This window comes from Anopheles arabiensis, chromosome 3 (assembly GCF_016920715.1).
Source record: "Anopheles arabiensis isolate DONGOLA chromosome 3, AaraD3, whole genome shotgun sequence".
Classification (NCBI taxonomy): domain Eukaryota; kingdom Metazoa; phylum Arthropoda; class Insecta; order Diptera; family Culicidae; genus Anopheles; species Anopheles arabiensis.
In genome coordinates, this window is record NC_053518.1 from 91,896,037 (window position 1) to 91,921,077 (window position 25,041).

At 47.6% G+C, this 25,041-nt stretch overlaps 3 protein-coding genes across 6 annotated transcripts in view; 2 read left to right on the forward strand and 1 right to left on the reverse strand.

Moving 5' to 3' along the window:
• The first annotated feature begins 58 nt into the window (after window positions 1-58).
• LOC120902425 lies at window positions 59-4,831 on the forward strand. The gene is made up of 3 exons (XM_040311149.1): window positions 59-638; window positions 716-1,810; window positions 1,899-4,831. The coding sequence occupies exons 1-3, from the start codon at window positions 609-611 to the stop codon at window positions 2,061-2,063; spliced, it is 1,290 nt and encodes a 429-aa protein (XP_040167083.1). The 5' UTR covers window positions 59-608; the 3' UTR covers window positions 2,064-4,831.
• Window positions 2,155-9,390, reverse strand: LOC120902424 (kinetochore-associated protein 1). 2 transcript variants are annotated; one of them, XM_040311147.1, is made up of 10 exons: window positions 9,026-9,389; window positions 8,716-8,951; window positions 8,243-8,647; window positions 7,987-8,177; window positions 7,469-7,914; window positions 6,187-7,404; window positions 4,921-6,091; window positions 3,832-4,841; window positions 2,462-3,751; window positions 2,155-2,380 (listed from the first exon to the last, which is right to left on the reverse strand). In XM_040311147.1, exons 1-10 carry the CDS (start codon window positions 9,119-9,121, stop codon window positions 2,219-2,221), a joined length of 6,225 nt encoding a protein of 2,074 aa, XP_040167081.1. In that variant the 5' UTR covers window positions 9,122-9,389; the 3' UTR covers window positions 2,155-2,218. The 2 variants fall into 2 exon arrangements, with proteins under 2 accessions (XP_040167081.1, XP_040167080.1); XM_040311146.1 differs by having other exon boundaries at window positions 2,155-3,751; window positions 9,026-9,390.
• A 1,561-nt stretch (window positions 9,391-10,951) lies between these two features.
• Window positions 10,952-25,041, forward strand: part of LOC120903811 (guanylate cyclase 32E) — a 37,764-nt gene continuing 23,674 nt past the window's right edge. For 2 of the 3 annotated variants that reach the window (XM_040313435.1, XM_040313437.1), the window contains exons 1-2: window positions 10,952-11,276; window positions 12,307-12,580. The gene's annotated coding sequence lies outside the window, so the exon portion shown is untranslated. The remainder of the gene's footprint in view (window positions 11,277-12,306; window positions 12,581-25,041) is intronic. The other variant, XM_040313436.1, reaches the window with a different exon arrangement.

Here is a 25,041-nt window from a genome sequence, read left to right on the forward strand (position 1 = left end):
GTGATCTTTGTGGACTTTCAGTGTGCTAGCAAAGCAAATGCATTTTAATGTGCTAGTATGAGTTTGTAAGGAATGATTGAATTTGTTCCATAAAAAATCACCATTCCGTTCAATCATACGACAAATAGCCGCACTGGACACCGGCTTTCGATGTGCATTCGAATAATCAACCCTCGCTTCGCCCTTTTCCACCCCCCGAAACACCCACCAAAAACGTAAACAAAGCGCCCTTCAGTTGCGTACTGTTGTTGGTGATTGTTGGACCCCGAAAGCAGGAAATACAGAAACGTTTCAAGCTCTTATCACCTGAGTTGGCCGGTGCGTACACCCAATGAAACGCACGCCGATAACATGAGATGCGGAAATTGGGCCAAAGGCAGCGTTTACGCAAACCGAAAAACGTTGCTGTGGACGTTCCAGCAGCACAACGCACACGTCTCCAAGTTGACAGGGATCGTTACCTCCGGTTTCGGTTGCTAACTATCATGTGATACATATCGCGCGTACACAACACGGCACGGCAAAACGTCGACATCGGGTTGCAGCGTTTTGGTTTAATGGTTTAAAAACCGAGATCCGGGTCTGTGGCGCTCGGGATTCGGCTCTGGATGGCGAACTTTAATCAGATGCCCATTGAGGTAAGGGTATATCTTGCAACTAATAAATGATAAAAACACAGCATTAAAGGAAAGTGTTGTGGCTGTCCTTATTGCAGATTTTGGAACAGATATTTGACCACCTAGATTACCGCTCGCGACGCAACCTGACTCTGGTATGTCGACGATGGAACGCAGTGCTTCTGTCGGATCGGTTCATTGCCCGCAATGTAACGCTCATCCTCAATGGGTCCCGTATGTCCTGGCTCCACAAGCACAACTTCCATCGTGCCTATCCAAATCTGACGCTCCAGCTGGACAGCACAATCGAGGGAGAAGCGTCCAAAGGGCTCCGCCTGCTCCCGACGCTCTTTCCTGACCCCTCCACTGTTTGCTTACGGCTGGATTTCCCTTCCGAACCGGTCTGGGTTGCCTTTTGTCGAGAGCCGTTCGTCAACCTGGCCACAGTACAAACGCTTCACCTGACGGGCAGATTTCGTCTGGCATCGCGTCGCGTTTTATGCCTTTGCCTAGAAGAGCTACGGACGCTCCAGCTAGACTACCCCTACGCGAGCGATCTAAACCTGGTGGCGCCCAAACTATCCCGTCTGCATCTGCACGTGCTGCTAAACGAGCATATCGATTTTCTACAACGCTTTATCGACCAGCTCCGCTCACTCACCGTCGTGTTCGACGCGAAGGAAAGCTACAACTTCTACAGCCTGCAGCCGGTCGGGTTGTACGAGCTTGTGATCGATCGGCGTGACAAGGGCATGACGAAGAGTGAGCGGAACGCTAGCATAGCATTCTTCAAACGGCTCCACCAACTACGGCGGCTCGAGCTGCGGGTGAAGTTTATCGACAGCGTTGTGCTGCACACGATCGCGGACAGGCTGGGGCAGCTCCTCCACCTGTCGCTCCAGGTGACCGAGGGTACGATCGAGCTGAAGCACATCGCGAACCTGACCCGGCTGGAAACGCTGCGCATAGTGGCGGGCCGGGTGAATCTGCAGCATGTGCACTTGCCGGCGCTTCGCTCGTTCGAGCTCGGCTCGGACGAACTGCCCGGGACGTATCTCGAGGGCATCGAGGGACTGATGGCGTTCCATCGGCTGTGTTCGTTGACACTGATCAATGTGAAGATCTACCCGGAGGTGCTGCAGCTCACCCCGACGTACAGTGTGGAGCGGATGGTTCTCGCCCATTACCGAAGGGTATGTCGATTCGTTGCTGCGGAAGAGAAGAATGAGGGAATTAGTTGTGTGACCTTAACCGTTTCTCTCTTCACTTTTCTTTGCACAGATCGACGAGACTCACCTGCAGATACTGGTCAAACGATTTCCGGCCTTGCGCTGGCTGCGCATTAGCCACTGTCACGGGCTGTACAAGCGCGAAATAGACAAGCTGAAGCGAATGCTGCCCGATCTGGCCGTAGCATTCGATGAGGTTAAAAGTGATAGAATTTGAGGTAATCGAAGTAGAGGTAGGACCTCGATTTAAGTGTTCGGGATGGGCCCTTAGACTACAGTGTGCCAAGAGTAAGATTTCATCTAGAAGGTTAATCGTTAATGTTAATTTATTAAAAAAAAGTCAATAGCGTAATATCGCGTGGTAAAGTTGGTTCAGTTGGAACGCCATTTTTTCTCAGCCGATGGGGCGAATGTGTCGGACGGGAGCGATTGCAGCTCCCGGCAGACCGCTTTCGTAATCGTAGACGCTAGCCCGAACTCTTCCAGCTCGCGTATTTGTTCGTGCAGGTTCGGCACAGGGACGGTGGCAATCAGCTGCAAATGAAGGTGAACAGTAAAAAGACGGTAAAATATGGAAACCATCGTCCATCTCAGCCTTCCCCGCACGATCCTTACCTTCTTGAGCGCCTCGCTCTGCTCCTCGTCGGTAAATCCAAGCAACACTGCGGCCATACTGATCCGGCTCACGTTCACGCAGACGTCCGCAATCTCGAGCAGGTTCAGCCGGAACGAGATCGGACACTTTTGCACCATCACGAGCGAGCGGGCGAGCAGCGCATCCTCGGCGAGCGACTGTTCCCGGTTGGCGCTGCGGAACGGTTGCTTGATCAGCAGCTCCCAGGCCATCCGGTAGCCCTCGAGCCCGAACAGCTGCCGGTGCGCCGTGACGATATCGATCAGGGCGCGCAGATTCGCCACCAACCCCAGGCGGGACATCTGCTTCAGGATGCCGTTCCAAATCTGGGGCACGTAGATGTCGTACCCGATGCAGATGAGCGACAGCACCTCGAGCCCCTTCGGGTTGGTCGCGTGCGACTGCCAAAGCATCTTGAGCAGCGCCATCTTGTCCGTCTCCTCGAACCGGGCGACCGAGATCGTGTGCAGGCCGAGTGCCTTCAGCAGGTGGACACACTTGAGCGCCACGTACCGGCGCTGGGTGAAGAACTCCCGGTAGGTGGTACAGTTGTCGTCGGCCAGCCGGCTGAAGCACTGGTAGATCTGCAGCTGCTTGCTGACGTCCGACGCGCCGTGCGACGCGTCGAGGCTGGAGTTGAGTTCGGCCACCAGAAATTCGACGCTCTTGGAGCGCTGCCAGCTGCTCAGGATGTAGTACGCCCGCGCCATACACTCGTGCACGTTCGATTCGTCCTCCTGGCTCGCGTCGGACACGTTGTGATCGTCGTACAGCGTTTCCTCCAGCATGCCGCTACCGTTGTGGAAACCGTCGGCTGCCGATGCTGCGGCCGCCACCATGCCCGAACCGCCGAACATGGTGAGCCACTTCTGCAGCAGCCCCATCTGGATGGCCTCCACGTCGAGCCCGTGCAGCTCGCCGATGGTGGTCGCGAGCTCGTTCACCTTCACCGTCTGGAAGCAGGACTCGGTGTACAGGGCCTGGATGAGCTCCTGCGGGTTCTTCACCAGCTGGAACTGCTTCTCGTCTGTGACACCGTTCTGCTGTAACAGTTGCTGCGTTTTCAGCACCGGATACTTGCGGTAGATCTTCTCGATCTTGTCCTTCGCCTCCGGAATGCCGCTCAGGCTCGACTCGTGCTTGCGGGCAAACTCATAGCAGGCGTACGCGGCGTTCACCTGATCGTCCCCATCGAGCGCGTTGCAGGTGATGTAGTACAGGATGTACAGCTTGGTCGACAGATCCCACACACTGTCCACGATACGAAGTATCTGCGTCATTTGGGGGAAAACAATGCAAATTAGTAGAAAGTTTGTATGGTTACACTTACCCTTTTGATTGTTCCACTTACCGACTGCAAGAATGCCCTGTTCTTTGACTGCCGGTGCCATTCGGAATGGGGCGATTTTTCTCTGTTCTGTATCTTGTACTCGTTGATCGAGTTGATGACGGCCGAGCGGCAGAAGTAGTCGTTCATCTCGCGACAGTCCAGTCCTTCCGCGGTCGCCTTCATCGACACCAGCACCAGCAGCTTGTGGTAGTTCTCGACCGTAATGTCCTCCTTCAGCAGCGTCTTGAGCGGTTGGCGCAGAATCAGCATGAACGGGTACCGGTACTTGGCAATTTCCGGCAGCATGTCGCCATCGGAGTGCACCCGCATCCAGGCCTCCAGCTCGGCCTGCCCGGGTCGCTGGCGACGCCGCCCGGTCAGCTGCTCCTTCATGTAGGTCAGTATGTTGCCCCACGCCACGACGTCATCCTTCGTCTCGCCGTACTGCGCAAGGATGTCGAAGATGCAGAAGAACTGCTCGTAGAAGTAGCCGTTCGCCTGCTCCATGTACTTGGTGAGCTTGGAGCAGAGCAGCAGCTCGTTGTCGATCTCGGCCAGGTACGGTTGCACCAGCGCTTGCATCGCGTCGGCCGTTTCGTTGATTACGATCTCCTCCTGCCCGTACATGCCGGTGCGCACGGTGAACGACAGCTCCTGCTGGCCGAGCAGCGTGATGACCTGCGAGACGAGCATCTGCTGGTAGTCCCAGCTGAACGCGTCGCTCATCTTGCGCAGCAGCTCCACGTTGATCACCTTGTGCTTGAGCTCCTTCATCAGGTCGGACTGCGAGTGGAAGATGAAGGACTTCTTCGCCTTGAGCGAGGGGTCCAGCTTGCACAGCTCGTGGAACAGTGTGTAGCGCAGCCGCTGGTTGCGCTCCTCCACCGCCTTCGCTTCCTGTCCGATCGTGAAGTAGTAGAATTCCAGCATCGTATGGAGCGCGATGCGTTGCGATTCGTTCGTCATGTTGGTGCGCAAATACTCCAGACAGGTTTCGCGGTTCTCACACGTGAAGAGCGTCATGATGGCACCTAGAAGAGCCGAAGGGAAAATTATCGACAAAATAAATAAAACGACAGACGTCTTTCACGCGCCTTGCGCCACACTTACTGCTATAGTTGGGCTCTTTTTGAGAAAGCATGTACTTGATCGCCTTGCGCGCAACGTTCTCCGCGTACGGAGCGGGAATGAGCAGTCCCACAGTCGGCTGGTACGATCGTAGCAGATGCACGATACCGATTGCCGGTGGATACTGCTTAGCGCGAATCAACCCGTCCAGACTGCGCTGGAAAGCGGTAGACACCTCGACCTCATTCAGCGGGCCTATCAGTGCGACTAGGTGGGCAAAGGTGCCATTCGTACGGGCCTCTCCCTTCACACGCGACAGCACCATCTGCAGCGCCTGCCCAACACACTGCACGATCGTTTCCTGCTCCTGGGCGTGTCGATTTCTCGGCAGGCTGACCTGATCAAAATCATCATTCACTACGTCGAACGTCGAAAGCGATTCACGCTTCAGATCTTTCGCCAATGGCGTTCCGTTTGTGCCATTGCTTCCTTCCGTCCCTTTTTCCTCGGCAAGCTGTTCGTACATTGCGCAAAACACAGCCTCGGAAATAGTTGTACGCCGGGCTAATTCCTCCCCAATGCCTGCCGGGTAGTGCCGTACGGCGAGCTGAATCCAACGCAACAGCTCCAACCGGATGGCGGCTTCCTTCGGGCAGTCCGTTGCCGTTTGATAAAGCAGCTCGCGGCAGACGGGAAACGTGAATGCATCCTCCAGCCAGCCGGTGGTATCATCCGCTCGCGCACACTGCATTTGCTGTACGAGCAGCAACGAAACGATACGATGCACCGCCGGGAACGTGCCCGGTTTGCGCAGGTCGGCCAGTTCGGTGACCTGCCCGGCTAGAAGACAGCTTACGTGCACGTTTTTCAGCAGCAGCATAGCTTCGTACAAGCAGTCGAGCAGCGTTACGTCCAGCAGGGAGGAAAGGCGACGCAATGCACCCAGCAGCAGATCGAGAAATTGGTCACGCTGGTGCTGCAGCTTGTCGAGAATGTATCGAATGCCGCTGAGCAGCAGCCCGTTACGGTCGGTGGCATTGCTGAAGCTGCGACAGGTAACGGATAGTCCAAACTCGGTACGCAACTGAATGATGTTCACGATCTGTTGGATAGCCTTTTGCTGTTCACTGTTTGCGCGGCGCTTTAGCATGGGCAGTGCTTCCAGGTAAGCCAGCGTCATTTCCTTTGACATCTTTCCTCCGTCGATAATACGCTTATGAATAAGTGGGGAAAAATAGGTACCATTAAACAGAAATGATACATAATAAAGGTAGAGAATGAATGAATCGTGAAATCGATCCAACTTACAATCATTATTGAAATGCTACTCCGGCAACACTGCTCCTGCCGCTGTTTATCCAATCCATCGAGATATTGGGCCGCTGCAATGACGTCACCGTACTCGGCCAGCTTCAAAATCACACTAACGTCCGTGGTGAATGCCAACCCGCCGTCGGTTTCTACGATCGCCTCAATGTCGGCAAGCATCTCGGGCAGGTGCAGCTTCAGGATGCGCTGCACCAGCAGCGGGTTGTTGAACGGCGTCTTCAGACTCCAGCCATACTTTACCTTCAGACACTTGATGATCTGCGTGTTCCGCTCGATCGCTAGGCTGGACGCGATCGGCAGATCGCTGGCCGCGTACCGCATCAGGGAAGCGATCGCGGGCGACCACGGTACGGGAGCGGCCCGCAGAATGGCCAGCACCGTTTCCAGCTGCTGCTGCTCGTCGTACAGCAGCTCCACCAGCGTCACGCACCGCTGGTCCCAGAAGCTGTTGTGCTGGTTGGCAATCAGAAACTTCACGTAGCACACGATCTGCTCGTACAGCCGATGCTCCTTGCCGATGAAGAACTTGCACAGAAACTCGGTCACGATGCGGGCAAGCAGATTCAGCGGCGTAATCTGCAGCAACCGGAAGGCAGTGTTTTCCACATCCTCCTGCATGTAGCAGTCCAGGCTGGCCTGCAGATTGAACTGCTGCTTGAGCGTGACCAGATCGCGCAGCGCCCGCGCCATACGCTGCAGCTCCTCCATGTTGCTGTCGTACTGGAGGCGCAGATCGATCAGCGGAAACTTCACCTCCTGCAGCAGCTTGATCACATCCTCGAGAAAGGTCAGCCCGATCGTGGGCCACGCCGCTAGCTTCTGGAAAGACTTGGCGCGCGACACAATAAACTGCACCAGCAGATGCATCAGCTGCGGCTGATGGTGCAGGATTGGACCGACGAAGTGCATCAACCACTGGACGACGTGCAGCGGGGACGTTTCCTTCGGGATGGCACGCAGCAGGATGGCCACCTTCGCATCGTCCAGCTGGGGCAGGATGCAGGCAATGTGCCGCGACCAAATCAGACAGGCGGCGTCCATATCCTTCTGGAACAGTTCGGTGCACAGCTGGAGCAAATTGTCGTGGTACACAAACTGCTGCCAGTCCGGGTCGATTTCGTACGGATCGATCAGCTTGAGCGTTTCCATGCGCAGCAGCCGCTCGTTGATGTCGATTACGGAGTCCATTTCCACGTCCTGAAACCGAACAATGCACGTGTAGCTTTAATGTATCGTTTTTTTCTACTTTTCGAATTGTTACCTTTGCCGCCGACACTTTAGCCAGCAGGAACTGTAAATAGCGTTTCTTCATGTTCCTATCAGCGATGCTAGCGTCACGAATGGAGGTAAGAAACGTGGCATCGTTCACATCTCCCAGCACCTTCATCAGCCGGCCGAACGATTCCTCCGCGTTCTGGGATGAACCGAGCCCGTCGAGCAGTTGCTTCACGCGTGCCTGATGCACCAGCTGTACGTCCAGGTCAAACTGTTTGGCAAACTCTTCCGCTTCATCAAGCCGTCCGATTTTGATCAACTTTACCAGACGCAGGGAGGGATCCGTTTCGGACAATATTTTCAGCTCAAACTCTTGCACGATCGGTTCTTTGTGTGTTAGCCCAGCGATGTAGTAGATGTTGGCCGAGTTTTTCGGCTGCTGCACCAGCCACGTGTGCTCGGACATTTCCATTTCTTGGCGTATTTCCATCGCTGATTGGAAGAGGAGTAAATTGTTGATTAGCGATTTAGTGGTTTGAGACAAATCTACAGCGCAAAACTTACATGGAAAGCTAACGATCTTCATCAGAATCTTTCCGTTGCTGTCCGGTTTGGTTGTGATGAGCAGTTCGAAAATTTCTCCATTCGCTTCGAGCACCACCAGCTCGTCGATGCGGAAAGTGCACGGCAGTTCCGACATCAGCTTCGTCAGTGGACATATTTCAAACAGTTGGCCACTGTAAGTCAACGCGTATCTGGGCGACAAATAAAGAGCCATTAGGATGTTTTTTTTTCTTTTTCTCCCATCCCAATTCCTTACCTGCAGTTCATGAGTGTAAATATTTTCTTCACTCCATCGTATTCCGGCTTCAGGGGGACGATCTCGACGTTGCCCTCGCGGTAGAAGTACATCGTTTGCTTGCTGGCAGCCGCAATCAGCGGAATGGAAGACTCTTGGCCGATGCTGTACTGCCGGATCGGAGAGAAGCACACGATCGGGTCCTGGAACTGCTTCCTGACCAACCTTTCGTACTGCGCGTACTGAGCGATCTTTGTCTCCGGTGGATTGCCCCCGGATTCAATGCATTCGGCAATTTTGGCCTCGTCCAGCGTGAGCCGGTACAGCAAACCCTTCGCGGTGTGAAACAGGTACCGTCCATTGCCTTCATCGAATATGCCGGCGAATGTGGGCTCTCCACTGGGCGACTCGGACTGCTGCACCTCTCTAAGGAAAGCGAAACAAAAGGCTCGTTAGATTATAGTGCGAGGTTAGTTGGAACAAACAACACTTACAATGTAAGCACAATGACGCCCGAGATGTGTAGCACCGCGATGGTACCATTCGACAGGCCACACACGACGATGTTTCCACTCGCTGAAACGGCAATCACCTCGACCGCGTAGCCAGCGTCCACAAACTGCCCTTGGTTGCAGCGCTTTTCATCTTCGTACAGTATCAGCGCATTATCGATCGATATCACCAGACGGTTGTTTTGCAGGATGCCATTAATGGCTGGCGTTTTCAGGACCTAAGGCGGGAGGAACGCAAGCCCAAACTAATTTAACAACTTGTTGAGCGAAATAATGCCACCCGTGACCTTACCGTTTGCTTGCTCGAGATTCGCAGCAGCCCGCTAGTACAAAACACTCCTACGATGGATTCGTCGATCGATGAAACGGGCTCAACACAGGACCACATAATTATTGGCAGAAATACAGCACACAGGAAGGGAAAAACAATACGACAGCAAATCTAATTCCGTTGTTTGAGAAATGGCGGATCGTAAACAATGAAACGACCGCTACGAAAAGGGCCGCTTTTTTGAGTTTGATTTTTTGATAGCTCGATCTTGGCGCTTGGCGGAAATGACAGCTGTGAGAAAAGCAATCGGCGTTCGAAAGTGGTCGCATGGATGACAAACGCTTGAACGATGAAGAAATTACCCGTGCCGGTGCAGACGCGGGGCAAATCGTTTTAAAAAGTTGAAATCAAAGTGTATTTGTCAGTGGATCTTAGAGAATATTGTAATGATACGAGAAGAAAGGACATTTCAATTCGCAATTGTAGAAACTGTGATCCAAATCGTCTTTGTTTACATAAAGCGTTGCTGAATGTTCTACCAGCGGATAACTAACCATTGATAAAGAAAATGTATGTAGCTTGTAATAAGTGGCGAGCACATTTCTCTGTTTAAAAATTCTTCATTAATGCAACAGTTTCGATAGTATGTTTTTGCATAGCTTAAGATACATTACTTGTCACTACTTGAGGAACATTTACTTTCAGGCTAAAGAAATCCCGGGCTATATCCACTTAGTCTCTGGAGGACAATTAAACCCTACGTGCTGTGAACACTGATATCAGTGTTAATCTGCTAAAGTTTTAGGTCTTTAGTGCAAGAATATCAATCTTACTAGGAGCAGTTCTTTCTCATTGCCGTAAAAAAGTCATCACAGGAAGGCCCTGAATGTCCGATGAAAGCAGGCTTTGAGCCGGTTTCTAGAGGTAGAGGAAGCAGGTGGTTCCAACGTACTTTATCTTCTGCAGCCATTTGATTCCTACCAGACTTGGGTGAAAATAGTCGAATGTCGCCTGTGAAGCATATCACAAAGGACTAAGAAGACAGGCAGGTCAGGCCTTTTCGTGGCATATTAATTATTACTTTTTGCAGCATTAGTTCTTCTAAGCATTAAACACTAAATTCGTGTGCTTCACAAAGAAACACCTAGACCATTTTGCCTATTCCCAGCAACCAATCCGAGGGTTGCCAAAGTGCATCGACAAAAATGCACTCACTGCCCCAATATGCCCTCACTGTCGGAACGAATGAACTACCCGAGCGCAGCACGAGCTCGCACATGGCACGTTCGGACTGGTATCGCGTCCGCCTAACACCCTACAGTTTCACCCTTATCTTAGCCCACGTGGCTTTTCGCTCAGCCACAGCACATTTTGGCGGGTGTTGGGTTGTTTACTACCGGTAAAAAAAGTAAAGAAAAACCCTGAAACCGGTATCTTCCCTCCCGCGACTCTTTCTCGATGTGTTACACAGGCACTCTCGGGGGGTGTTGGACGTGTTCATTTAGTCGAGCATTCACTAACAGGGTTTTTGGGTGTCTGAACATTGCAAGTTTTGTTTGAACAGTGCGTATAATGGACTCTACATTTTATTTCAATATTATTTTTAAAGAATCTAGTAACTTTACTGTCCAGTTAAGTACAGTTGTAGAGTGAAGTCCGGTCGGATTAATGCTTGGATTGGTCACAATTCTTTTTGCAAAAGGTTTTAGGCCCTAACGACGGTCGTTATCTCTCAATAAAGACCAAATTTCGTATATGATGTATTTAAAAAAGGTCCACAGACAGGTCCGGACAATTTCGTTTATTTCCAAACACCTCCAAAACCCCTGCTATTCGTTCACTCACTCACAATCACTCACGCACAACTTTTACACTGGGCTCGCACGTTATTCGCGGAGGCTTGCTCGTGGTTCGTGCGTGCCCAGCCATTCAGTTATTGGTGTGACTTTGGCGCAATCGGATTGTTTCTCTCTCTGGTCGGTGCTGCTTCGCGTCGTGCGGTGCGTGCCTAGTGTAGGGCAGTGCTAGTGTGTGCAAAGAAAGTTGGTCCCTACGAGCAAGTGCGTGTGTGTTTAAAGCAGTTGTGTGTGTGCGAACTGCCTATCTGTCTGTCTGTCCGTCTGTCTGTCGGTTGCTGGTGCGTTGTGTGCAGCGGCGTGCATTCGATGCACCACGGTTTTTTTTGCATCACTTTTCGCCCGCGGTTTGGTGAATTTGATACAGTGCCCTACTGTGGTCGACAACTCAGCGACAGAGAGAGAGAAAGAGAGAGGTAAAAGTGTATGATGGTGTGGTGCGTGTGGGGCACTGCAAGCGTGGTGTAGTGAACTGTGCGTGTGTGTTGTTTTGTTGCATTTTTAGCTGGTGTAGATGCATTTCGCCCCGATGGTGTGTTTATGGGCCGTTTGGGGTGGAACAGGTTTTTTTTTTTATAGTGCGTTTTGCCTATTGGAAGCGGCAACAGCTGTGTTGGTGGTCAGGGTAGTGCAGCTGTAGTTGGTAGTGTAGTAGTGCAACGATGTCGTTTAGTAACAGCCGAGCGCAGGGGCTAACTGTTGAATGAAAAGTGGAAAGTTCTTTGTTGCATCTATTTAAAAGTTCTATAAATTACGGAGAATTTTTCTAAGTATTTAAAGTCTAATTTGTACTTCCCTGAATGTCATCAGCAAATTATTGATGATTATGACAATTTATCAATATCTGTTTGTCTTTCGATTCCATTTCTTGGCTCTCCTCATTGATTCGTTGACTTTCCTTTTCGCATTAGAACAAAGAGTGTGGCCACCCTTACGGCACCCCGGTTGGAAAACGCGTCCCACAATAAAAAAAGAAGTGAAAAGTCAGCGACCGCCACTACGATCGCTAACCGATCGCGTGGCCACACCGTGTGCGTGTGTGTGTGTCTGTGTGGTTCTTATATATTTATAAATAACGTAACCGTAACACCGTTTCCCGTGCGCGACAAAACGTAGGGTCGTCTGTGTTTCTGGTCAGTTTTGTTGTTGACGCATTTTTTTTCTTCCTTCGCTTGCCGTGCTTTGGTCAGAATTTTCCTTCTACCAGGGCGGTTTGGCGGCCTCCTTTTCCTTTTCATCGACCACCGGCATGCGTTGACGTTGTTTTGTGCGTTTGCTTTGTACATGATGTTTTAGTAGTTTGGCCTTTCGTTCGGCCAGATCCTCGTGACGAAAAGGAGTGACGGGCCTCCCGGCCTTTTTTTCTGCTCAGTTTGTGGAAGGTTTAAACTTTTATTTTTAATTTCTTTTTTCTACTGTTTTCTGTTTGCGTCAATCGTGCTGTAGTAATAATTAACTCACCGCATCCAGAAATTTCAATTAAGTTTGATGGTTATGGTGGACAATATTGCTCGTTTATGTCAGAGGATGTGATGCGAATAGGATAGTTGGGCTATATTCAGAAAAGAGAACCCTCGTTGGGCACATTTTACAATTGCATACAGTACAGTGAAAAGTGAATTTAAATTTCCCGAAGAGCGCAAACAGGTTGAACGTATCGTACTAAAGAAGGAGATCTATCAGAACACATTGTGTATCCTGTTTTCGCGGAGTATTTTAGGTGAGTTTTTTTATTATAATACATTATTATAAGACATGATTCCTCTAATACTGATATAGTACATTTTATTTCAATATTTGAGTAATTTATATGACGATTATGATGATGATGTTTAACCATTTGTTGTGCAAACTGCGACATTTTCACATATTTGCCATCTTTAAGCCGATCTTATCAGCCAATAAGCTATCAGCGCGCTGTATTTGAACCATTTTATCTGCAATCTTCAACTATCAATTAAAACACGCTGCTTATCGGTTCACATGTTGTCGCACGCCGTCGACCCCGATCGGGATTTTAGTGTACAAAACCGTTCCATACGCATCAAAACGCAATCAAGCTCCGTGTACCGGGGTAGGAGGGATGAGAAAAACCAGTCCTGTGGAGGTTTTATTGCCGGATGCTATCAACCTGCGAAATGATTTATTTTCCTGCATTTTATTGTCGTTCGAAAGAGAACATCGAGGGAACGGGCAAAAATGGGCAAAAAAACCAAACTGCGAGCTAAAGCGTCGTAAAACATCGACGGATCGGCAAATCGTTAAAGACGATCTGTTCTCGCGCAAAACATCTGTTGCGCAATGCGCGAGGGGTTTTGCGGATTTGCCGTATGGTAATGGTTTAAAATGGTTGGTAGAGGTCAGCATAAAAAAAGATTATTAGCATGTTTTAAATAAAGATTGACTGGGCGGACGGCGGGGATGGGATTAAATTAGTCTGGGAAAGCGGGGCAAGAAATAGGCCACATTTGGTAGATGTACGGTTTTATGCGATAAGATTATGAGCTTTGATCGGTTGGTTTAACGAGCGTTGGAAATGGTATTGGGCCGGTTTTTAATGAGTCAATAAAAGGAAATGTTATGCCTTTAGTAGTGCAATTCTGTGGGAGTTTAGTATCAAGCTGGAAGAAATTATTAATTATTTTAATGTACCTCGACAAAATTCTCTCCTCCGCAGGCAAATAACGCTCCAAAAGCACGCAAGCGTTATTCAATGTTGTGCGACCCTTTCGTAATATTTACTCCCCAAAGATTGCGCTTTTTTATCGCTATCGTCACCTGGGTGTCTCCTGGCCTATCTACTTCAATCCGGTTTGTTGTTGGTTTCCCTTTCCTTTCCCGGGTGTACGTCCTCCACGACACCTGGCCCGGGGAAGTGATGAGTTATAAACAAACAAATCATGGCACGATTCAGAAAGTATGTGAAACCTTTGCGAAAACGCACCCTCCACCGAGCTAATGAATGCCGCCCCCCAAAATCTGTGCCCGCAAAGCGATCGTGTATCTCGATCGCAACTAGTTTTTTGTGGCGCTCCATCGATTGTCTCTCGTGGTTGGTTGTTGCTGCTGCCGCCGTCGCGTGCAAAACTTTACGAAATCGGTAAAGATATAGTTTATAACCTCCCATAATTTCAACTTCCCTTTGGCTGGTCGTGTGTGTGTGTGTGGACCGGTTTTTGTGTGTGTGTGTCGGCTTTCGGGTGTGCAGAATGAATGAATGGGTCGATTTTTTGGCCAAATTTACGATGATGTAATCGAGCGGGGGTTGAAAAGTTTTTAGAATTATAAATTTCATGGCTTTTCCACACTCCGATGCTACTAAAACAGTCCATGAATTTATTATTGGAAATGGCTGAGTCACTCTTTATTACGATTTGCTATGAATTGTGCATCAATAAAGTTATGTAAAGCATTGGGGTGCAATAAACCAAGGATAAACTGTAAAGCAGAAGAAGAAGTAATGAAGCTTAAATGCTTTGCTGCAGGAGTTTATATATGTGATGCTCCTCTACTTTTAATTTTACTGATTTACTATAGGACCTAGACACACCACCAACGTCGTAAATTTGATGAACGTTTCTTTGGATGTGTGCTTTTCTGCATTTCACGCTTGTTCAGAGTTATGTGCTCTGCTAAGGTACAGGATAAGGATAAGGTACAGGAAAGGTACAGAAAAGCTTGTAGGTGTTCGATTGAATCAGGCTCGAACCAACAACTTTAGGTATGGCTGGCTCTGTGCTTTGCACACCACCATACGAATGGTCTATTTAATACGCTGTTTAGAGCCTATGATGTGTATCATGTCAGGTGATTTAAGTTATTGCTATAAACTCTAGCCAACAGCAAGGCTTCAATATTCTTAATAAAAGCTAATTACATATTTGCGTGACACCTACAGAAAAGGAGGCTGTCTTGTGATTGTGACACAGCAACCTATTATTGGAACATTTCAATCCATCCACAATCTTCACCTTGAACACGCTTACTATTATACCTGCGAACTGCTGAAACTGGTAGCGGATGTCACCATGCGAAGATTGCCGGCAGGAAGGATTTTCATGCCTCCTTTGCTCTTTTCAAAGGCAATAACGGCCTAGTGAGCCGCACAAAATACGTATGCCCGTGCCCGGGTGCTTCCTTTAGGCACCTTCGGCCCACGACGGCTGACCTACTGCCAAAGAGTTGGGCGCACACGGGTGAAAGTGAACGAAGCCGAGATCACGGCTTAAATGATTTAGCCCGAGGGCCTCCGGGCAGCAAACCCCCGAAAGCAAGGGGCACACTATTGACTCACGGGATATTTTGCAAACCGAAGAAGAAAAAGAGAGAAAAAACACTCCCTTCCTCGCCAAAAAACTTGTCCTCTGGAGTAGCGGAGCTGGACAAGGGTGTTGGAAAGTATCGAAATAAAATAAAAAAGAAACCGATACACACACCTCTCCACACACACACACACACACGGGGGGCGCGTGGGTCACCGGGGGTCGCAAAGTGCCGTAAATGGTTTAGCCTTGCGGAGTCAATCAAAAGCCAGTCGGTTGGCGGCTTTTGAAAATAATATTCGGCAGTGATTGGCAAGCAAAGGCGGGCGTACGCTTGGCGAAGGTTTCATTTCGCTACACTCCCGGCACGGTGCGAAATAATCATTTCACCGAAATGGCAATTTGAAACAAAAGTTAGTGATTTTCTGGCGGTAGTTCCTTGTAAGGGGTTGTGAGCAATTTGGCTTTGCCGCACAAGGACATACATACACACATGTGCACAATGTACAATCCGGCAAAGGAAGTGTAATGTGGCTGGCAGAAAAAAACAAACCGCACAACGAATGAAGAGAGATGAAGCTCCTGCAACTGCTCGGGAGGAGTAACTTGAGGCGTAAACCGCAACAGACGGATTGCGTAGGTTACGCAATAAGACCTATTTTGGCAGAAGGACAATGACGGTGTGTCATCGTTTCGTGTGGGGCTGGGTAATTTTTAAATAGTTTCGCTCATAACTGGTTATTGTTTTGCGAGGATTGTTCGTTTGGCATGTTGTTCCCATTCCACCGTACAGTTTGATCAATAATGTGTTAAGGACAAGGTAAATGCTGTTCTACCAAAATGTCAAAAAGATGGAATATCCAGTCCAAAATGCTCAATAATTTATGTCGAATCTTGATTTGATTTTTAATTGTTAAAGAGTCTTTTGTAGGTTAAGAATAGTCTATTCACTTGTCTTTTAATGATAAAATGCTTGATCAGACCCTTGTTGTTGATAGACTTGAGTTTATTTCCCGCCAGATGGCGCTTATCTTGAAGATCAATGTGTCAAATGGTGATAGTATATTCGTAAGCAATTTCTTTTGTTTAAAAACCATTATAATTTGGAATCTAAAAGCTTCTAAGAAGCTGCTGCTACTTCCATGACGATGCAATTTTTCTTTAGTCTAACATACTTTACCCGATTTGGTTGTGATTTAGTTGACAGATCTGCATCGATCGTTCAACTACTAACTCTACTTCCTCCTGAAATCAAAGTAAAATTGAAGCAAAAATTTCCCTTTCTATGAGCGGGCAAACAGTAGCACCGGTTGGCAAAATAGAAGACGTCGTTAGGCAAACAAACCGGTACGCGGTGGGGCGTCCGCACTGCAAGTAGCACGATTTCATAATGACATTATTCGATGCAATGCCACTTGACGAGGTAGGCGTGTTTGAGGAGAGGAAGAAAAAAATCCGAACTCTCTGGCAACACTTGTCCTGAAGCGGACTTGATCCGTCCGCTTCAGCAGTGGAGCAGCATTGACACCAGACCGCCCCGGCGGTGAAGTGGGCGGAGGGGAGAGGCGGGACGGTACTGCTAACTACTACTACTACTATTACGACTACTGCAGCACTGATCGGTAGTCAAATTAATAAGCCGCATTTAGCGTAATGGTTGTCAACGGCGGTTGAGGCGCAGCGATTGGCAGTAGGCAGTGTCTCTGGTGCATATACCCATTTATTGATTGCATCGATTGGGCGTCATGATTGGGTTTGGCGGCGCTGACGCGTGTTTTAGGGAAATAAAACTTATACACCGGGGTAGCAAGAGCGATGGATCGATGAAATAAATACCACAAGCTGACAAATTAGCTAACAAACCGATTTGCCGGATGAAGGTTTTAGAAGTTGTCAGTCGGCGACGTGCGCAGACGGTTTTTTTTCGGGATGGTGAGTAATGTTAGCTTCGTGTCTCTTGGGTTTAGTTATCTTATGTGTGTTTGAGTTTGTGTGTGTGTTTTTTTGCACCCCTCGGAGTGTGCGGCAGTGGCCGCGGCAGCACTGTTCCAACTGGTTTCCGAAGTGTATATTTATGGACATGTTTACCAGCAGCATTACGATCTAACCTTGTCAAACCAGCCGGCGGGTAAGGTGAGTGTATGAGCGAAAAATCCAGGAACTAGGCGGGTGGGGTCAGCAGGGCACAGGGTAGACGACGAGCAAACATTAACCTATTTTTTGAGTAAGTGTCTGAGTGGGTGAAGGGTTTTTTTTGTGTGTGCGTCTCGCTTAAAATCCCTTTGGCTGCGAAACATCACGCTCTTCCTCGACCCGGATTAGCTCTCATAACGTATCATCCACTCCACCGGAGCATTCTAATGCCACGCAGCTCGTCCGATCCGGGTGATTTAAATATGTATATATCGGGAGCATCGCTCTGCCGTCGAACGGCACGTCGAATTCTCGCATCCGATCGTAAATTGACGCGCAAGGTGCGTTGGTGCGTGATGGGTTTATGGAGAGACGGGGCCTTGGATTACATTGTGGCTGCCGTCTCCTCTCCTCTTTTGGTCAAAAGTTGCTGCCGAAATCCAAACGCTTGGCCCAGCAGTGGAGCATCGAAAAACAACGCCGAGTTGCCGCTTGTAAATGGAGTTCGAGTGGCATCTCTGCTTGAGTTTTTTTTGGAGAATAAGTGGAATAAGTTGGGGCGAAAAGGAAATCGCTTGGAGTTGGTACGGATATGATGCATCTGGTGCATAACACGACGTCTCTTGATGTCAGGGATGCAAAAAATGTATCGATGAAACGGTTTTTGGAAGAAGAACTACCCGCTGGTCCTGATTGACGTCAGACAAGAGTGGACTATTTTTATATCGCTGCAAATCAAGTCAGGCGTTTTACGATGTGGTATTTTATGTGACTAAAAAGAAACGAGGGACTTATATCCACATATCTCTTAATAACTTTGTTTAATTCTCATTTAATTATTATGGTTTTTTGGAATAAGCTTAGTTTTATCTGGTGCCAGGCAATGCGTGTGTTAGAGAACTATTGTGGCTTAGTTCTTGTTTTATATTGAACTCATTCTCTCAACAAGAGACATATAGTGCCATGGATATGATCTCAGTCTACTGCATCTCATGTCGTGGGTTCAAATCGAATCTGAACTATTGTTTCTCTATATAATAACTTCTGTCCTGTTTCCTGTTGGCATGTGTTTAAAATGTCGTTTCCAAGATAATGTCACATATAAATTGATACTACAAAGTATACGTTTATCACACTCCATTGGCATTTGTTGTTGAAAGAAAGCTCAAAACAGACACGAATTAATGTGAACTCCATGTTTTGGTTGTTGGAAATTAATTTTTATTCCCAACTGATTGCCGTGTCAATTAACGAACCTTTCACACACCGGCACAATGTTGCAGCAGCACTGGATTGCACATTCCAGTGTTGACAGTAGTGAATCACATCCCACGGGCCTCGCACGCCAACGACAATCACGACGGTTAGGTTTCACCAATTTCCTTCCCGTCCAAACAAACCCATCGCCGCAACAGCCGCACAAAGCGAATGCCAATAATTGCCACAATCGGATTTGCAAGAGTTCAACCGCGCACACACACACACACTCACGAAATTGCAACACCGCGGCGACAGGCACAACTTAATTATCTTGCCTTCCAGCACGAGATTTGCCTACACCTCCAGTACCACCGGCTAGTTACTGTTTCGATTGCAACGGGGGAGTTTTTCACTCCGCCTGTTGTGAGTGCGCCAGGAGTGTCTTATGCCCTCAGCAGTGGTCTGGAATTCGGTGCAAATTAAAATGATTCAAATTAACCATAAATTATTCCATAATTACACGTGGTACTCTACCGTAAGGTGACGGCCACCGTAGCCAAGCTGCACGACACTGCAGTGAGGAGTATTCTTTTCCAGCCGACGGCCGAGGTGGCCCCGCTCTGTACGTACCGTTTCGAGCCGTTAATTATCAAACGGAATGATTTATGAGCCATTGAGGTTATCGTAGATCCTACACGTACATACACAAACACACACAAACACACATGGCCCTCCCCCGAAGTCGTCGGGTTGCATGTAACTGCATTCTGCACCCGGCCTGTTGATGGTGCTTGTAATGCACGCGATGAGCGTAGGTTTTAGTCTTTCTTGCTGGGGGACCTTGTTTGTTGGGGTGTTGTTGTCTCTGGGGCCGCCCCGGCTGGGTGTGTTACCCATCATCGTCACCAACGTGCCCGGCGAAGGCGGATATGCCATTTCGGTGCTCTTGTTTATCGTTCCCAAAGCGTTGCTCAATTTCCGTACTTGGTGGAAAAATATGGTTCTCTCCGCGCTGTTTTATGGTAGAGCGTGTCAAAAGTAGTGCACTACTTCATGCATGTGTGGTCGGAGCCCGGTAGCAAACATTAAGAGCAGCTATTTGGACAACCAGTAGATATTTATCGATCAGAATAAATGGTTTATGAGTGATGTGGAACGGTTGCTTGTGCTCTGTACACTAAGCGTATGTTTATTGACATCAATATGAGAATTTATCGATGGCAAATAATTCAGAAGTTATACCATGAGTTAGAAGTAAACATACTTGTATGTACCTTTTTTCATATTAAATTTCTCGAATCTTTAGTTTTACAGCACACTTTGCTATAATTCCCATTGAAATCAATAGAATACATGTCTTAAATAATCCACTCAAGCAATCCAATCCACTGATATTGAACTGTTGCTCGCCCGGTAGCAATAACAGTACATTTTAGTGTAGCAGCCGGTAGTAACATGATTCTTGTGCTTCGACGTATCTCGATTTGGGGCCAAACCATTCGCCCGGAACTTGAAGCCGGTAAACTAATACCGTACGTCATAAGCTTCCAATGGATTACTACCACTATGGCTACCGCAGACCGCACTGATACACGGTCCCTGCGAACCATTCAAGCGGCACTCAAATGGTCATCATTGTGAACCCGGAAAAGCAAGTAGAGAGAGAGAGCTAGAGGGAAGAGCAAGAGTGTGCAGAGCGGCCCCACAGTCGTCGAAAGCAGCATGGATTTTATGGCAAAGATGCGACCACTGATTGGAACATACTTAGATCGTTGAATGGCAGGGGAGGTATGGCTGCGGAGGGAGAGTAAGCACAGGCAATATTACACACACTCACTCGCCTTCTTATGACCGGAAATGGGTCAGGGACCTCCCTCTTCAAAGCTAATAGCTCCACCGTGTGACGTAAGTGATCCCTCTGCCAGCTAATAACTTGCTATTTGTTTATCACGTCGGCGAGGCTGCGATGGAATGAACAATGAATGGATGGTGGGTGGATGGTGCGCGGCGGGCAAAGGGTGTCGTCGAATGATTTATGTTGCGCGGCTATCTTCGGGGAGGAATAATTAATTTCGGAGCTTTTCTTGAGCCTTCTTGGTCGAAAAGAAGTCAAAATGGCTTTAACCAGAGGGGGGGATAAGGAGAGGTTTTGTTGATTTGTTCTGAGTGTAAATTTAATTTGCTTTAACGTTTGTTTCGTCGGTCATTTAAAATAAGAGAGGGGTTTGTGTTTTCGAAATTTTAAATCAGTCTGGACTCGAACCCGGAACGGTTGAATTACTAATCGGAAGGCTTATCTGCTGAACTATTGGAACGCTTCTCGGCGGAGACGCATTTCGCATACAAAAACCATTGTGTGTCCATTTTGTTCTTTATGTTATACATCCCTAACGTATCTTGAACTGCTATTAGGAAAAGTACTACAGGTTTATCAACTGAACGTCACGTTTCATCGGGTAGAAATGACGCAAACCGTCCCCAGCAACGTGTCATTCTACCCACTCGGGTATCTTTAATAGCATCGGCCATGGTCGTTACCGATTCTTTACGGCGCCAATTTAAATCGGAGCAAAAATCACGACCACCTGTGGCGTCTGAACCAGCTCGATCGATCGTTCGACTCCCCTTTTTCGTGCCATCCGCCGTCGAATGCATTTATCCGGTACCCAATTATCTTTCCTGCGCGCGGTGAAGGTGAGAGTAATGTACCTGGCACAACAAAAAGCCACCACCGAAAAGGGGAGTTAACGGGCAATATTATCGGGGCCATCGGGTAGAATCGGCTTTAGTGTCCGATTTGCAACCACTCCAAACATGGCGCTGGTAATCGGAGAGGGTTCCCTTTCGCGGTCCGAGTGCATTTCGTCTCATACAATCAGCTGGTGCGTGTGGGAGGCACAAAACAAAACGATGATTGGTAATTCAAACCGACCAAAAGGACACAGTTTATGGGAAATGTTATCTTTGCTTCACAATGCCAGAATCATATCAAAATCGTTTCGGGTTCCTGCTTTGGCGGACAAATTTATAGCATCACTCCATTTTTGGAGCTCTCAAATGCATTGATGCCGTTTACGTTTGTTGTGTAGGCCGAAGTATTGTACTTTCTCTGGACGTCGTTTTTGTTGGTTGGTCGTTTGTTCAATGCACACCAATACTAAAGCTTCGACCATACGGCAACGGCCCGGCGAGGGAAGTAGCGTGAGCGAAGTCTGCAGCCTACAGAAAACTTGTTGCATTTAATTTGGCGTTGCACAAAGGTGCAGACAGCCGATGGATGCATATTTTGCTGTCACCACGTGCGCCGATTGCACCTCCCACTTTTAACCCTTGAATGGTTTGTTGGTATTGAAGAAAATTATTTTCAATGGAATATTCATATTTGTTGATCGATGTAAGACATAAATTTTCTTTGATTTCATATGACAGATTGTTTAACAATTATCAAAAAACTATCATACTCATCAATTTGTTTGTTTGATGCAGCTGTTGGTCTTTTTCTGGCAAGGGTTAGTGCTGTCTGTTTGGGGCACGATACTTACTGTCTGCATTAAAACCATGCATATAAAGTGAGCATTTCATTGAAAAGGAAAGTGCACGTTAGCTCCGCGGCACCAACACATACAAGCACAGCCATGGTGCAGCATATGGGGCGTGTGCAATGAAGGAAACAATAGTAAAAATAAATAATTTATGTTGAGTCTTTTTATATGCACTTTAGTGCGCTAGGTTCGGTGTTGATGATGATGACGATTGGGATGGGATGGGTGGTGTAGAGTTTCCTGCCATCAAAAATGTTATGCTCCGGACTTCTTGTCCTCTCTCTGTTGCAATATTGTAGGTCATAGTGCACAATATTTCGAGTTGAGGCAACATTAAAGCTTAACAGTATGCTAGAATTGCTGTGCAAAGCAAAGAGCAGTGCCTGATCCGACGGGTGACCGAAACCATTACCACAAAAGAAATGTGTACTTAAAAGGAATCAATTATGTAAAAGCGCACCACTTCCCTCCAGCAGCGGGGAACAATTTCTGTCAGATTAATTTTGCATTCTCCGGCATTTCTGCATTCGGCATTCGTGGGCCCTTCGCACATCAGTCTGATGAATGAGGCATTGTTCTGCACTCGTAGTAAAGCCTTATTGCTCGTGCTTGTACGGTCGCTATAGAAACGGAAGAGCGAGAACAGAAGCATACGATGTGTGTGTGTGTCAGTGTGTATGTATGACTGGCAAAGGAATGCTAGCAAATGCAACAGATTCAAGCAGCGAGGAATCCAACGAGCGTGCTTGGCTTGAATTTAAATTCCATGGTTACAGTTTTTGTGCGATGAATGAAATGTAATCAGAACCCGGGTGGTAGTGGTGCGTTCTTCATGTTGGAGAAAATTCCGGAACAGATTTTGTGACTGTTTCGGAGAACAATGCAGTTTACATTCCAGAAGCATGGAATTATGAATATTTCACATTTAATCCACAAAAAACAATTGTAATAAAATACAAAATTCAATCTCAAGTCCTGATTTACGTTTGTCGTATGAAAAGGGGATGTATATACGCAGTGCTTGCAGCAAAATACGCACTTCATAAAACATCTTATTCGGGTCGAATAAACAACACCGAAGCCTTACTGCCAATGCGCAAAACAAAAACGTTTGCCAGCCGGATGAGTTATGCCGGGGAGGTTCGTAATTGTAGTGCAGCTCACAGCTGGTAGTAATTGATTTTCGCTGTACGGGAAACGGTACTAGGGGGGGAAACATTCACGCCAGGATTCGACCCGACACAGTGGGCAATCGCTGTTGGTTGTACTGCTTAAACATAACGCAACCGAGTGTGACACACAATGGAACACGCGGTCCTTGTGGTGTGTCTTTGTGTGGCTCTGTATTACTGCCGTTAATGGATATGCCGCTTGAATGGACTTCGTGTTGCGTAGCACTTTTCTTAGCATGAGATTTGAGCTGACCTACAAAAGAAGGGGTTTTATAGCAAAGAACTACGACCAGCGGTTTTCGAGGGGCCTGCAGGATTCTTGTAAGACAAAACTATTGTAACTTTGAAGAATAATTTGGAAGGAAAATTCCATACACAGTAGCATAAGTTGGAGTTCATGCAGGCAAAATCTGGAACGGAAGTCCTGAACAATAAAAGATTGTTTGTGCTATATGGAACTCTGTTTCTGAAAATCCAGGAATAAATGATCGACAGCTAACTACAGGCAGACGGATCACCAATCTCTATTTGATGAAACATTTCAATGAAACGGATTTATTTCACACAGGGAGAAATCAATTTTAAGCAAGAAATAGCGAAGAAGTTTCCACTCCATCGGATGAACCTCCAAGTCAAGTCACAATGCTCTAGGCACATAACGACATCTTTGATTGACAATAAGCTAAACATTGGGCAATGAAATGTGCCAAATTCCTGAAGAAGAAGCAAACGAGGAAAGCATTTTTCATTCCTCCGCATCTGTTTTGTCGAGGGGGAAGCATGCTATTTATTCCACGAGCGAGACCGACTGTACTGCTGTCGAATCTTTGCTCCCGGGCATTCCCTAATCTGATAATAAAAGTAGGTCAGGAGAGCATCGCGTAAAAGAAACATATACACATACAAAAGAACTCAATAGTACCAACATTAACTCTGATCCTGTGTACGCAACGCGGGAGCAGCTTTTTTCATCGAATCCGTACGAGAGCGTTCGTCTGGTTTGAACCTTAATTTAGATTGATTTATGTTCATAGAATTAGCTTGTAGGATGACCGATTCTGACGTTACCATATGGACAGAGGGGAACGTCCCTTGTGAAGGAAGAGCTCTAGCTGAATTCTTGCGTCATTTTTTCCCCCACGTTTTGTTTGGGCTGATTTTAATCGCAATCATGTCAGCGTACTGCCACAATTAGCGAATCATCATGTCGGACGGTCGGTCGGTGAAAGGAATGTTGCACATTTATTATCATCGCGTGCCGCGTGCGCCTCACCGGGCGCGGCAACCTGCAACAAAGGCCGAGATGTGCGGAGGGAAATGTCAGGGACATTGTTTGTGTGTGTGTACCGTGTAGAGAATGACGATTGATGGACGGGCACGGGCATGACAGATCGATTTGGTGGCCGCATTGTGGGTGCGATATTCGGAGGCAATCAAGATTAAAGACGCTGATGTTGATGTGTGTCACCCGTGTGTGTGCTCAGTTAAACATGATAAATGGTGATGGTTGCACAAATGTGAAGATGATGGAAGTATCGATGGGTAGACTGCCTTTTAAAGCTACATCAAGGGTTTACGTACATATTTTGGCATACATAAATAATGCATTGTTAGTCGCTTCAATAAAATTTAGGCTTCGTTTGATCCTTCCAACTATCTCAGAAAATGCAATAAAAGCTTAAATTATCCTATTCATAGTTGTCTTTTGTTAAAGCATTAATGTCATCATAAATTAGTATCGATAAAACATAAAATGACACAAAAAAGGAACGCTCCACTCAACAAATAGTCAATGATTTATGGCATCTACAACTATCAATAACTCGTGCTTAAAATAAACATCGGAAGCCTTTTCCTAAATGCTCAGCCCTA

What these genes read in the sequence shown, in the direction of transcription:
- LOC120902424 (XM_040311146.1), bottom strand. Translation starts at nt 9,121, where the DNA reads ATGTGGTCCTGTGTTGAGCCCGTTTCATCGATCGACGAATCCATCGTA. An exon ending in GAATCTCGAGCAAGCAAACG is followed by an intron (nt 8,952 to 9,025) that starts GTAAGGTCACGG and finishes CTCCCGCCTTAG; the next exon opens with GTCCTGAAAACGCCAGCCAT. An exon ending in ACAGGGCATTCTTGCAGTCG is followed by an intron (nt 3,752 to 3,831) that starts GTAAGTGGAACA and finishes CAAATGACGCAG; the next exon opens with ATACTTCGTATCGTGGACAG.
- LOC120902425 (XM_040311149.1), top strand. Translation starts at nt 609, where the DNA reads ATGGCGAACTTTAATCAGATGCCCATTGAG. An exon ending in TTAATCAGATGCCCATTGAG is followed by an intron (nt 639 to 715) that starts GTAAGGGTATAT and finishes TCCTTATTGCAG; the next exon opens with ATTTTGGAACAGATATTTGA. An exon ending in TTCTCGCCCATTACCGAAGG is followed by an intron (nt 1,811 to 1,898) that starts GTATGTCGATTC and finishes TTCTTTGCACAG; the next exon opens with ATCGACGAGACTCACCTGCA.